Here is a 13,671-nt window from a genome sequence, read left to right on the forward strand (position 1 = left end):
GTATGTATGTACGTATGTATGTATCTAGGTTCTATGCTGAATTTTGGCCTAAATTAGACCTTGAAAATGGGTTTGCAGAGAAAATTGTGAACTGCTGAATTTATGATGGCAGTGTATGGAAGTCTGCTGCCAGAGTAAATGCCTGCACTTGTAAAAGTATGTTTTAGATGAGTTTTGTTTCTTTCTTCCTTTTTTTTAGTGATGAAACAAACATTTCCAGTAAGCAGAATTATATGTCTCTTCATAGCCTAGTATCATTTGGTACTTAAATTTGAACTCCTTAAATAAGGTGGGATACTGTGCTGTTGGAAAAGATTCTTTGTTTGTTTTTCTGACCTACCATAGATGGGAATGCAGTACTGTGTGACTTCTCTTATTCTTTGATCTGTGTCTTTCAGTGGACTATGGGAATCTGCTGCTTGCAGAGGCCCTTCTGGAGCAGTGTTTAAAGGAAAATCTTGCCAAAATAAAGGACTCCATTCCATTAATGGAAAAGAATGAACCAAAAATGAGTGAAGCCAAAAAATATTTGATCGGTATTCTAAATAGAGGAAAGTTACTGGTAAGTACTCTTAGTAGACGCAAACAATTATCTTATTAAAACAATGAGAAGTCCTGTGGTACCTTATAGACTAACAAATTTATTGGTGCATAAGTCCACAAAAGCTTATGCTCCAATAACCTGTTAGTCTATAAGGTGCCACAGGACTTCTTGATTTTGCAGATACAGGCTAACACAGCTACACTTTGATAATCATCATGTTGATGCTACTGTGCTCTAGTGGTTAGACTGAAATGGTAAACACCTGTGTCATTTATCTGTGGCCACCTGTTTCCTAAACTCAGTTCTGTGCTCAGCAGTATTGCCACCTTTTTTTCAGGATCTTCATTCAGAAGAATCCCTTTTTGGGTGTGCTCAAGTAAATTTTGCTCATTTACTGATTCACATTTTTTTTGGGGAGGGGGCAATCATTTAGAAGGAGTTGGCTGAAATGGTAGATATTTGCTGCATTACTGGATGCATCATGCTTATGTAGTTCTCTTTCAAGGACTAAAAATAACACTAGTTTGAAATCCTGGACTTGCTACAGTCTATTTAAGGGCCTTGAGCTTTCTTTGACTGTCTTGGAAGTACATGTTGCAGTCCCCTGGAAATGAAATATAGATGGTGGAAACAAAAAAGCAGTCCAGTAGCGCTTTAAAGGCTAACAAAATAATGTGTTAGGTGATGAGCTTTTGTGGGACAGACCCACTTCTTCAGACCATAGCCATACCAGAACAGACTCGATATTTAAGGCACAGAGAACCACAAATAGCAATCAAGGTGGACAAATCAGAAGAATATCATCAAGGTGAGCAAATCAGAGAGTAGAGGGGCAGAAGGTGGGGGGCAGTCAAGAATTAGATTAAGCCAAGTGTGCAAAAGAGCCCCTATAATGACGTAAAAAATTCCCATCTGAGTACAAGATACGTGTTAACGTGTCGAATTTGAATATAAAAGAGAGTTCATCAGCCTCTCTTTCCAATCTCTCCTGGGCAGCAGCTCATGCACTCATCTTACAGAGAACTTTGGTGGAAGCATATATTTAATTGTTCTGAATTGGGGCTCACATTCTTGACAAGTAATTTTTTTTTTCATCCTTTCCAGACTATTGCACCTCTGCCCTTGCAAGTTTCACCTCACTTAAAAACTACTTGTGTATTGTTCCATCTGATTTTTTGTAAGCAAGTGTCATAGCATGCTGGTACTGAAATACCAGTTTTTGTTTTCACTACCTAACTGTAAATCGATTGAAATATACGTAGTGTATTTACCTTTCAGCATTATACTTGAGCCTGTGTTCCCCCCGCCCCCCCGACTTATGAGCCGTATGTGAAGCTGAAGTCCCGCTGCTAGGGGCTGAATCACATAACTTTACTTTGTGGGGCCTAGGGCAGATGCCCTGTTTGCCATCCCGTAATACTGACCCTGCACTTGCAATCGTCCTAAACCCATCCCTGACCCTCCTGCACCCCAGGGGGCTGCAGACCCCAGCCTGAGAGATACTCATCTAGATGAGTTGAATACTCCATGGAAGACCTGAATATCTCTAGGACTGTGGCCACACTAGCCCCTCCTTTTGGAGGGACTATGGTAATGAGCCATTTGGCAGATGCTAATGAGGCAGTGCTATGAATATGCAGTGCCTCATTAGCATAATGGCAGCTGCACGCAGTTCGAAACTGCCAGTTTCTAAACGCAGCCACCCCTGTAGTTGGGGCCTTTTGAAACAAGGCCCCTGATTTTCATTTGGTTTTGGGAAGAGGGGGCTTTCAAAATCAGGAGGGTCATGTCGAAAGGCCCCCCAGCTACATGGGTGGCTGCATTTTGAAACCGGCAGTTTCAAAGCACATATGGCCACCATTATGCTAATGAGGGGCTGCATGTTCATAGCAGTGCCATATTAGCATCTGCCACAGTGGCTTATTACCATAGCTCCAGCCGAGATGTACATGTAAGCCTGGATTGCTCTAGGATATCATTTAGCAGATCAAGGGCAGAAGGTGGCCTGCTGCATTTTCATGCTCTGAGGTGTGGTCTACATAATAGACTTAGTTCAGTGTAACTATTTTGCTCAGCGATATGAAAAATCCCCCAGTACCAACCTAACCCCACTAAGGACAGTGCTGTGTTGTCGACAGGAGAAGGTCTCCTACCATAGCTACCACCTCTCAGGAGCTTGAATTAACTGAGAGGGAGCTCTTCCATTAGCCTCGATTATCTTTATTAAAGTGCTACAGTGGCACAGGTGCCTTGGTACTGCTGCAATGATGAAGACTTTTAAATGTAGAAGGCTTTTTGTTTCCTTTCTCATTTAGGCCTCAGCAATGGCTGAATTAACACTTTGCATTCATATAGATCCTTCTCTCATTAGTGTCATTATTCAAATAGCCATGCTTGGTATGTTTGCTGTAAGTTACCTTCTATGGCAGTCACTCCTGACACTAGCTTATGCTGCATTAAGGGACCTTGTGAACTCATCAGAGCCAGCCCCTGACAAATTTCTTTGTTTTTTTTGCTGTATGTCTAGCACACATTTTTCTCTGAGGTAGTGCTGGTTTGTGCTCTATGTATCTCTCAACAGATTTTTTTAAATTTTTCCAGCCTAAATATATGACTGAAGCAATGTTGATCCTGGGGAAGCTTCATTATGTGGAAGGATCCTATAGGGATGCAGTCAGCATGTATGCCAGAGCAGGAATAGATGACATCTCTATAGAAAATGAACCTTTGTATTTTCTGCGCCTGGTGACTGAAGCATTTGTAATAAAAGGTAATGGGTTTTAAGTGTATCTTAGAAGTAGTTACCCATTTTAGTTGGGATTTTCAAATGAGGGAGTCTAGCCACTGATTTTTAGTGGCAGCAGAGTTAAGTTCTGTTGAATGCTTTTGCAAATTCCACGAGTATGCTTACCTAGTCTAAACTATATTTCCACATATTATTGCAGAATCTTGGTCCGCACATTGTGTACTTGACTGACATAAAAAGAAGTCAGAGCAGGTAAGGAAGGTTGTTGTAGTAATGGCCTTGATTCAGCAGTGCATTTGAATGAACATGTGCTTACTTTAAACTTCAAGTGCTTTGCTGAATTGGGGGCTGTTTTACTTAGAAGAACAGGACATACACACACAAACTTTGAGTGACATACATAAGACAGTCAGCCTTGCCAAGTTTTAAACTGCAAACTGACATAATATGTGCTTTCATTGTGGCTAGCGTGTTATTACAAAGCATGCCACATACATAAAGATCTCCTTTATATATAAACAGCAGTCTCTCTTCTTTTTGTTTTAATTATACAGAGCAGTTTGAGAAACCTCATTGAAAACAGCATCTACATATAATTTTTAAAAGCGAAAAAACTGTAGATTGATGGAAAGAAACAAGCTCTGTAATCTTCTCCTTTAGTTGCTTTCAGTTCTTTTATAAATGTTGCTAAAATATTGCTATCTATCTACTGCTTTCTACTCTTTTCAGCATTTCCGCCTGCTTGTTAGGTGAATGAGAACTCTGTGGTGATCAGATACCTTCAACTGGTATGTAAAAAAATTAAAACCAAACAAATCCAAACTCTTGTTTGAATGTGCCATTAGCACTGATAGTGGTGTTTTTATGATCTCTCATAATCATGGAATTCTACTTTTTGAAAGCCTGTTTGTTGTGCTTCTGTGCTGGCTTTGGGTTTCTTTTCTGTGGGCATCAGATGAGTCTTCTGGGAGCTTCTGAGTGAGCTTTTACATATTGTAATTTGCACTTACTTTGGGCAAGGAGGGGAGGACTGGTGAAAGCTACCAATGTGAACATTAGCAGTGTATTCAAGAGCAACTAAGGGTGTAATATAACCCTTCGAACTCCATTAAGTCTTTTCATTGACTTCAGTGGGCATTTGATCAAGTCTGTTTTTTTAGCTACATGCATTATTGTATGCAGAGAAGCTTGCTTCAAAGCACTGCTTCTTAGGGCCTTAGCCAGTGAGGTGGGGTTGGTGCCGTCCCCTGATGATGCCACAGGGAGCTGAGGCAGGTTTATACTTTGTTGTATCGGGTCCTGTCTCTTGCTAATGTTTCATGTTTGCAATTACGAAGGATTCATGATAGTCATGAAATATGTGACCTATGCTGCCTCATCTTCACTATTCTCATTTTCCCCTCTGATTTAGGAGGTAAGTCTTGAAGTCAGGGGCACATAGGCCTCTTAGAATTCAGTTCTGTTCTTTCATCATAAGTTTCTGCCAGAAGAAAGAATCCTGCTAGCAACTTAGCCCAGCTAAATTTGTGGAGAAAACACAACATTCCCATTTTCGATTATTATTCTGATGGCGATGAGCAGTTATTTGTATCACTAGTATTTTTGGACTTGCCTCAGAGTAGTGATACCCTTGTGTACTTATATATAGCTGTGACAATACATTTCCCACATCTGAAGAAGAGCTCAGAGAAGACCTTTTGAGCTTATGCACTCTTAGGAAGAGCTTTAGCCGATGAAAGCTACTACCTCGCTCCCCTTGTCTTTGTAATGCATGTTGGTGTTTCTGAGTTGAAGATTTTATCACAGACTGGGACATTACATTGTAGTACAGGCTCAAAGAGAAGCAAAATGATGGTGATGGAAGATAAAAAGGATCAGGGTGAGGGACATTTGACTTCTTCCATTGAGAACAAATGTACAATGGGATTAGAAAGGGCTGGTTTGAAGCGGGACCTGGGGAGAGCCGTTCTAGATGTATGAACAGCAGATGGCAAGGAATAGTATCTGACAAAAACTAGGAATTGCTTTTATATAGCACCTTTCACACGCTCTTTAGTCCAACACTTTGATGGATGTTTGATAGTGATCCAAACATAGGGGTCGTCTTGGAAACTTTTCGGCGTATGACTATTTGTATTGTGGGTAGCAGACAGTCAGGGTCTGGGCCCCATTGTGTTAGGTGTGGCGTAAACACACAAGGAAAAACCCATTATCAAAAGTCTGGTAGGACGGATTTCTCTCCAAAATGAGGATCAACAAATATTTAAATAAGTTATAAATGCTGGCATGAGCAGCTAACAAAAACAGTCGGAGAAATTGGTTTCATGTGCTTTACCCAAATCTGTTTCCAAATCCCTGACCATTTGAGTCTCAGGGGGTGGGGGAAGGAATGCCAGCTGTGAGTGGGTACTGTTGATTTGTGCAGACTTTCCATAGTCCAGTCTGAATTTAATAAATGCTTGTTTTGAAAGCTCCTTTAGTGGTCATCAAATGGACATATGAGTTGTACATGTTTCCTCTTCAGCATGAGTCTCATGATTTTCAGGCATTCTGGAAGCCCTGTGCTCAGTTTGCTGTGTTGCGTTTTCTGTCTTGCTCTGGAGTTTGGTCAGTCATTTGTGGTGTGAGTAATTATGTCTGTTTCTTATGCGACCCTGTTTTAGCCATAGGAAAACATGTTAGAAGCCAAGTTCACTCCGTTTTCACTTCTCATCCACTTGATGCATGTCAGGACTGGATTATCTGGTGTTCTGAGCTTCAGACAGTGTCTACACTAAAGACTTAAGTCAGCTTAAGTCTGTTTGCAGCCATCACAGTAGTTTCTGGAGTGGTGCATGGCCATACTACACTCCTTGGCTAGGTCGTTCAAGTCCTCCCTGGAGTGCTTCCACTGACCTAAGAAGGGCAGTTTGAAGAGCTGTGAGCCCAGTGTCTTGCTCTCTGCCAGTGTCTGTCTGCTTCCTGGGCTCCTAGTGGGCTGCTCCTCCCCACTCATCATTCAGTGCTTGGGAGGAGGTGTGCGGGGAGGATGGGAGGTGATGCTGAGGCTTTTTTGTCCTGGCCCTCAGTTGGTAGCACGCCTCTGCTGCCCAGCTCCCCATGAAAGCAGAGGGTAAGTGTGCTCAGGATGCCTGGATTTAATGGAGCTGTGAAATTGACAGGAGTGCTAGCAGCTGATGTAAGAAAGAGGTGTCCTAACTACACTGGTGATAAGCCCTGTGCCAGTGGTCCTCAAAATGGGGTCCTGACCCAAAAGGCAGGCACAAGATATTGTAAGAGGAGGTCATGACAGAGGCATCTGCTGACAAGATACCCAGCTCTGAAGCAAGCAGAAATATGGGTGGCCTGGTATGGGGAAGAGTCCTCACAGACCTGAAATATCCCTGCAAAAAATAAAGTTAGAGAACCCCTACCCTGTGCCTTTTGCAGAGGTGGAGTTATTCTGTTGATGTACAGTAAACCCTCGATATTAGGGATCTGATTTAGTGGACTTTGGGAACACCGGGGCGGGGGGTGTCTGGCAGATATCCATTGTTCCCCACCAGACCCCCTCCTCCCCCTGCAAAGAAAGTATATAAAGCAACTCACCATAGCTACCAGTGCCACTGCTGAAGTTACTGCTGCCATGGCTGGAGCCTCTGCCGCAGCCTGGACGGCTACTGCCAGAGCCATCGTGTGCTCCTCCCGCCAAGGGTGGGACGCACATGTGGGCAGATGGCACTCATGTACATGCCCCACCCCTAGTAGGAGGAGTGGATGGAGGCTCCAGCCATGGCGGGTCTGGTGAGTCACCGGCATTTGCTGGGGGCTGGGGGAGCCTGGCTTGTGGGGAGGGGCACTAAGCCCTCGGATTTAATGGACTTCTGAGTTTAACGGATGCCCCTTCCCCCTAATAATCCATTAAATAGAGGGTTTATTGTATTAGTGAACTTCCATTGGAAAGACCAGGCTGTAGTGTAGATACTGACATAATTAGGTTGAGGCAAGTTATGTTGACCAAACTGTGTAAGGTATGACAGGCCCCAGACAAAACAAGCAAGTAAATGTCAATTTGCAATGTAACTTTACAACCGGTATCTCCTGAGCGTCCTAGTCAGAGCACATCTGCTTGGAGTTCTGCCTTGTGTGGTGCATTGGGAGGGAAACTTTCAGAGCTGGTATTCAGCACTGGCTTATGAAGTCTAGGTGGGCTTCTCAACATATCTAGATTCTAGTTTCTCTGAGAACTGAAATATTATGTCAGACTCCACATTTCCTCTACGAAGAATAAACTTTACAATGATCTCTTTTGTGTCCAAGCGTACTTAGGTATGAAAATCAGTTACCTGAATTTATCAGTTTTCTTGTGTCACTAGAGTTGCCAATACTCTGTGGTAAAATTAAGGGACTCTTTTCTTAGCACCCTGTCCCCACCACTCCTTCCCATATTAATTATTTTTATCATAATAATTGTTAATAGTCATAACCAACACTCGACAGTTTCTGCTCGTGTACAGAAATGAGAAATAAAGGATTTCCCTTGTAGTGAGGGACAGTTGGCAAATGTATCACTGACTCTTGAAGTTTTGTGAACAATGCAGCTCTTGCACGACATAGGTGTTAATGATGACAGTGCTGCTTTTAAATACCTTGTTGATCTGCCATCTTGAAAATGCTTTATAAAGGAGTATAGGTATCATTAACCTCATTTTACAGATGTGGAGACCACAGCACAAGGAATCTAAGTGACTTGCCCGAGTGACAGTGAAAAGGAATCGGTGACAGAGACAAGAATAGACTCTAGGGCAGTGGTTCCCAACTTTTTGGCATTGCGCCCCCCTTTTGATTTTTGAGAAACCCTCATGCCCCCCACCTCTTCTTTACCATCATCCAACCCCCTTCTAACAAAAAATTAAATTTGTAATTTAAATTAAACACAAGAACCTGGTATAAAAATGTGATTTGAAATTAAAAGTAAGTACAAATAGTTTCTCTTGGCCTCTTGAAGGTGCCTGGTGCAGCCCCAGCTGGCTGGCTGCCTGAGCTGCATGCCAGCTGCCAGAACTAATTGTGACAGCCACCCGCCCACCTGAGACCTGCACCCAGAGCCATCCGCCTGAGCCCCACAGTGCCAGGGCCAGCTACCCACCCACCCACCCACCAGCCACCCAGGCGAGCCACCTGCCCATTGGCTACCTGAGCTCCGCACTGCTGGGACCAGCTGCCCAGCTGCCTGTCCCAGCCGCAGGCCAGCTGCACAAGCTGCCCACCCAAGCCCCACACTGCCAGGGTCAGCTGCCCGCCTGCCATTCTGAGCCATGCAAGCCCCAAGTTGCTGGGGCCAGCTACCTGCCTGCCAGCCCAAGCCACCCGAGCCCAGCGCTGCTGGGGCCAGCTGCCCACCTGCCAACCTGAGCCCGCACTGTCAGGGTGAGCTGCCAGCCCAAGCCACCTGAACCCTCCGATGCCGGGGCCAGCTGCCCAAGCACCAGGGGCCCCACAAGCCCTGCAAACCTCCCGCCCGAGCCCCTCCCATCCCACAAAACCAGGCACTACCGTTTTTACCCCATCCCCCTCACCCGAGCCAGGAACCCCCAGCCCCCATCTAACCCCATTCTTCTCCTCCCCTACATCCCACACATTCAGCTTTGCAGAAGGCAATTAGCTCCACGTGGGTCTTCACCAGCTGCCTGTTTTCTATAGTGGCTGCGCTGGGTCACCCACATAAAATGGCAGGGGCTGAGAGCCAGAAGCAAAGGCCGGCTCTTTCTTCAGGTGGAGGAGCAATGATGGAAGGTGGGACTGGGTCACCTTGCACCCCCTCCCTGGAAATTTCTTCATGCACCCCTGGGGGCCCCACCCCCCAGTTTGGGAAACCATGTTCTAATGTAGGGCTATGTCTACACTAGCCCCCTTCTTCGAAGGAGATGTGGTAATCGGGCTGATGGGAGATTACTAATGAGGTGCTGCAGAGCATATGCCACATTCCATTAGGCAAATTCTCCCCTGTGGCAACTTCAAAGTGTCAGACTTCGAAGTGCTGGCATGCCGATAGCTGTGGGCACTTCGAAGTGCCTGTGTTTCTTCAAAGTGCCTTTATGCCCCAAAATTTTGCATGTGTGCGCAGTAGGGCTAATACTTCCCTTCCTCAATGGTGTTCATAGCATAGGTGCAGACTCTGGGTGCTGTAGACCCTGGGAGAAGAATTAGTGGGTGCGGCACCAAACGCTTCTACCCTTGACTCCTAGTACTTCTGGAGCACCAGGAATGGCTGATTTGTGGTGTTAGAGCTCTGGGAGCATGGGGGGAAGAAAGGAGACAGGGCATGCTTGGGTGAAGAGATGAGGAGGAGGCGTGGATATGGACTTGGGGGAAGGGATGGAATGAGGGTGGGGCCCGGAGTGGGGGGAGGGGTCAAGCATCCTCTGGCAAGTTGGTGTTTATGGTTCAGAGAAATGAAAGGTGCTATAGAAAAGCATATTATTGTTCTGTATAAGACAGCTGTAAGGTAGGAAATACAAAATGCAAGAAGTATCGTCAAAAACAGCAAGAAGTCCTGTGGCACCTTGTCAGTCTATAAAGTGCCACAGGACTACTTCTTGTTTTTGAAGATACAGACTAACACGGCTACCCCTCTGATAAGATGTATCGTATACTTTAAACTGCTAATGTTTCCAGAGCATTTGGAAGTAAGCAAATAAACAAAAGTGTACATAATTCCAGAGATTTTCCCTGTCTTGTAAGTACTACTTCTATGAGAGCTGAATACAGTGAGTTTACTACTTGTGAGCTTGGGTTTAAGGATATATTGCCACTTTCCAGGTCTCTCACTGGAACGCTCCCCCAATTCGATTGCCTCCCGCGCTCGGCTGTCGGAAAGGGAAGAGGAAGTCATGACCTGTTTTGAGAGAGCATGTGTCATTGCACAAGTGTACTTGCAGGAACTTGAGAAGGTAAGGAAGAAACGTGCCCTATGTTTGACTTACGCATACGTGACTCAAATCCTATCTTTGGACAGGGCTCCAAACGAATTTATCAATGGAAACTGTGCAAATCTGAGGGCAGAATTACATGCTCTGACAGCCTAAAAGGATTGCCAAAGCATGACTGAAAGGATGATAGGTCCTCTCAATATTTCAGACTCTTATTTTGCTAAATACGGGAGCTGAGAAATTAATAAAATAAAAAAGTCCATAAAATTGAACATCTTAAAACTATGGTAAGTATGGTGCATGACTCGTAGCTTGAGGCATTGCATCATTTTCTTGTTCTTCCAATCACAGCACAGTGATCCATGGTGTGTGTAAGCAGAGGATAGGTGCAATGAGTCTATAATTGTATTGCTTTTTGTTTCCTTTCCAGACTTTAAGCGTCATGCATTCAAGAAGCATAAAAGGTGGCAGTGTGAATTTCTCAGAGTTTGAACTTCCCTATTTCCTGGAAGCAGCTCTACAGAGTGCATATGTATCTCACTTGAAGAAGGGGTAAGTGGATGCAGTTATTTAGTACAAATGATTAATGCTGAAGGTACTTTCACAGTGGAGTTAGACTTTCTTTCGCATAACTGTCCTGAAGCTTTTGTAACAGCTAACTGGAATGAGCTGTGACCATTCTTGCCAGGGCAGATGATAGCTACCTCTCCGTTATGTTGACCTTGCTGCTGCTGTTCTCTTAGGGTTCTTTCTTTCACTCTACCTCACAGTGGTCCCAAGCCGCTGCTTCCTGGACACAGGCACATAATCTCCACACTCTCTTTTGGCTCAACTGTACTCCCATTGAAGTCTGTGAGAGTTGTACTGTGGATTTCAGTGGGAGCAGAGCAAAGCTGACACTGAATGTCTGAACATTCTCAAGCCTAGGGTGTGACCTAAAGTCCAATGAAGTCATCAGAAACTTTCCCATTGACTTCAGTTTGCTTTGAATCAGACATTTGAGACCTCAGCAACAGTAGAACTCTGTGTCAGAATAGACATGCCGTTGAGGACCCCTTCCAAGATAAGTAAGATACTGTTTTGGGGGTTCATTTTTAAATTCAACCTTAAGATTTCCTTGTTAGTGCAGTGTATCTGTTGGGTTGCTGTAGGTGTAGGTTGACCCCCATAGCACAACGCCCTCACAATATGACCAGTGCCAAATCAGAGAATTTGCTGAACCACAGGAGGTCAGTGTTGTCTAGCAACATTACCAACACTTCCACTGCTTACTGGGCTCTTAGAAGACATTTGGGGTAAATTACAGCTAAATAAGTGCACAGAACACTGAGAGCCAAGACTCGTGACTGTAACCAAACGTTACAGGGCCATGAGAAACTTGACCACACCCATGCTATTTGTTTGTCCAGCTAACTGTTAAAGCCAATGAAGTTAAAGCATTAGTGGAAAATAATTGTACAAGAATCCATAGCTGATTTTCCCAGGGCTGGCATTAATAATTTCATGTTTTTATCACAAGAGGGCATAAGCATAACTCTTAATGCACTCTTGGGAAAATTTAAAAAAGAAGGGAGAGGGGCTTTGTCCGATGTACAAACGATATAACAACCTATTTCTCAACCTGTTGTTCCATTCCTCAAAGAAGTTGCGGGTGTTGCTTTCAGCATGGTGGAACCGGGAAGTCTGTCCAGAGTGACAAATGCCCAGACAAGCCAACAAGGGCCTTATATGGCAGGATGTCATTTCCAGTGGAGAGTGCATACTGTGGAATTCCAGGCACTTTGATTCTAATGAGCAGCGCTGCCCAGTGTCTAGTCAGACAACTGAATTGGGGACATGCACATTGTTGCACTGCCTTTGTTTGTTCCCACTGGCAACTTGCCAGATTACAGCCTGGAGAGCCCTCTTTCTCTTAAATTGTATATTGTAAAGAGAGCCTGTAACTAACAAAAGATCCATTCTCCTTTTTAGAGGTTAAAGGGCTACCTGTTGGGGCCAGCAAGTCCCGAAGCTGTGGGAAGCCCCTGTTCTCTTGGTGTGCATTTAGTTTAAGTATCAGTGAAGGCAAATCTCTTGTAATTGTCTACCCTTTTGAGTCACAGAGGAGCATTCTTGTATTATAGCATTAAATATCATTAATATTCTGTTTATGACAGGCAGGTGCTCTGTCAGGGTGGGAAGCAGCTGATTGTGCAGATGTTGGTGAGAAAAACTATTTCCTTTTTTAGGGAAAGGCATGGCAATCTGGATCAGAGCAAGACTTGCTTTCAATTGAAAGTATTACACATGAATTATTTCTTTTGTGTGCAGGTTTGGCCATTAATACTATAAATATTTCCGCAGGGCGTGGAGACCTCTGGTGAGCCTTGTTCTCACCTTAATCATTTATCATTATGATGTTGTCCATGTAGCACCAGCAGTGTGGTAGGTATTTTTTGTGATCAATAAGACAAACAACAGGATTTTCCAAAGTTACGACTAATTTTGGATGCCTCCAATTTTGGATGTCCAACTTAAGATCTCTTAATGGCCCAGACTTTCAGAAGTGCACATTAAGAGCATTCTGAAAATTATGCTTCTTTTAAGGTGATGCAAGTTAGGCACTAGGTGCTTTGTAAAGCTTTGGCCAGGGTGCCTGCTCAGAAAAGCTTGCAGGGTAAAATATTATGGAAATCCCTGAAAGTGACATGAGCAGAAATCTCAAGCGCCTAAGTTATTTTTGAAAATGGGACTTAGGCTCCTCAGCCACTTAGGTCCCATTGAAAATGACACCCACAATCAAAACAGTGTGCAGTTGTGGGCTGCATTGCTGCTTCTGTTGGAGAATATTTCTAATTGCTAAGCAGTCCGCACCTTTTCCCCACTGAAGCAGGAATTACCCCTTCCTTAAGCCTCGCCATTCAGCATTAACCTGTGGTTGTTTTTTTTTTTTTTGTTAATTCTACCATCTTCCATCCTTCTAGAGGTTTTGATTCTGAAAAGGCACATTTCTATAAATGGCTAATGCAAGATAATTTAGGACTTGGCACTCTGTGCATTTTTGTGTGTAATATATAAAAACATAGACGGTGTGAGAAAGTAGGAAGAGGGTGTAATTTACAGGTTGAACCTTTCTCATCTGGCACCTGCAGGACCTGACTGGTGCCAGATAAGAGAATTTGTTGGGTTGTGAGAGGTTGGTACTGTCTAGCAGCATTACTAACACTTCAGCTGCTTACTGGGCTCTTAGAAGACATTTAGGGGTAAATTACAGCTAAATAGCAGCACAGAACACTGACAGCCAGGACTGGCGGCTGTAAAAAAACTCTATGGGACCATGGAAAACGTGACCACGCCCATGGTAAATGATTGTCCGGTTAGCAAAATCATTCTGGATGTTGCTGGACGAGAGTGTTCTGGATTAGAGAGATTCAACCTCTACACAGTTTAATCTCACTGATTCTAAGACACAGATGTCTTACTTAAAAATA

The 13,671-nt window shown here is 44.0% G+C and overlaps 1 protein-coding gene across 3 annotated transcripts in view; it reads left to right on the plus strand.

The window, feature by feature from the left end:
* The window catches only part of TTC7A (tetratricopeptide repeat domain 7A), a 172,675-nt gene that overhangs the window by 7,024 nt on the left and 151,980 nt on the right, over positions 1 to 13,671 (plus strand). For 2 of the 3 annotated variants that reach the window (XM_074989651.1, XM_074989652.1), the window contains exons 2-5: positions 399 to 562; positions 3,146 to 3,314; positions 10,092 to 10,222; positions 10,632 to 10,753. In XM_074989651.1, the coding sequence (XP_074845752.1) occupies positions 399 to 562; positions 3,146 to 3,314; positions 10,092 to 10,222; positions 10,632 to 10,753 (586 nt within the window). Of the gene's footprint in view, positions 1 to 398; positions 563 to 3,145; positions 3,315 to 4,019; positions 4,079 to 10,091; positions 10,223 to 10,631; positions 10,754 to 13,671 lie in introns of those variants that run through there. The other variant, XM_074989653.1, reaches the window with a different exon arrangement.

This window comes from Carettochelys insculpta, chromosome 3, assembly GCF_033958435.1.
Source record: "Carettochelys insculpta isolate YL-2023 chromosome 3, ASM3395843v1, whole genome shotgun sequence".
NCBI classification, from domain to species: Eukaryota; Metazoa; Chordata; order Testudines; family Carettochelyidae; genus Carettochelys; species Carettochelys insculpta.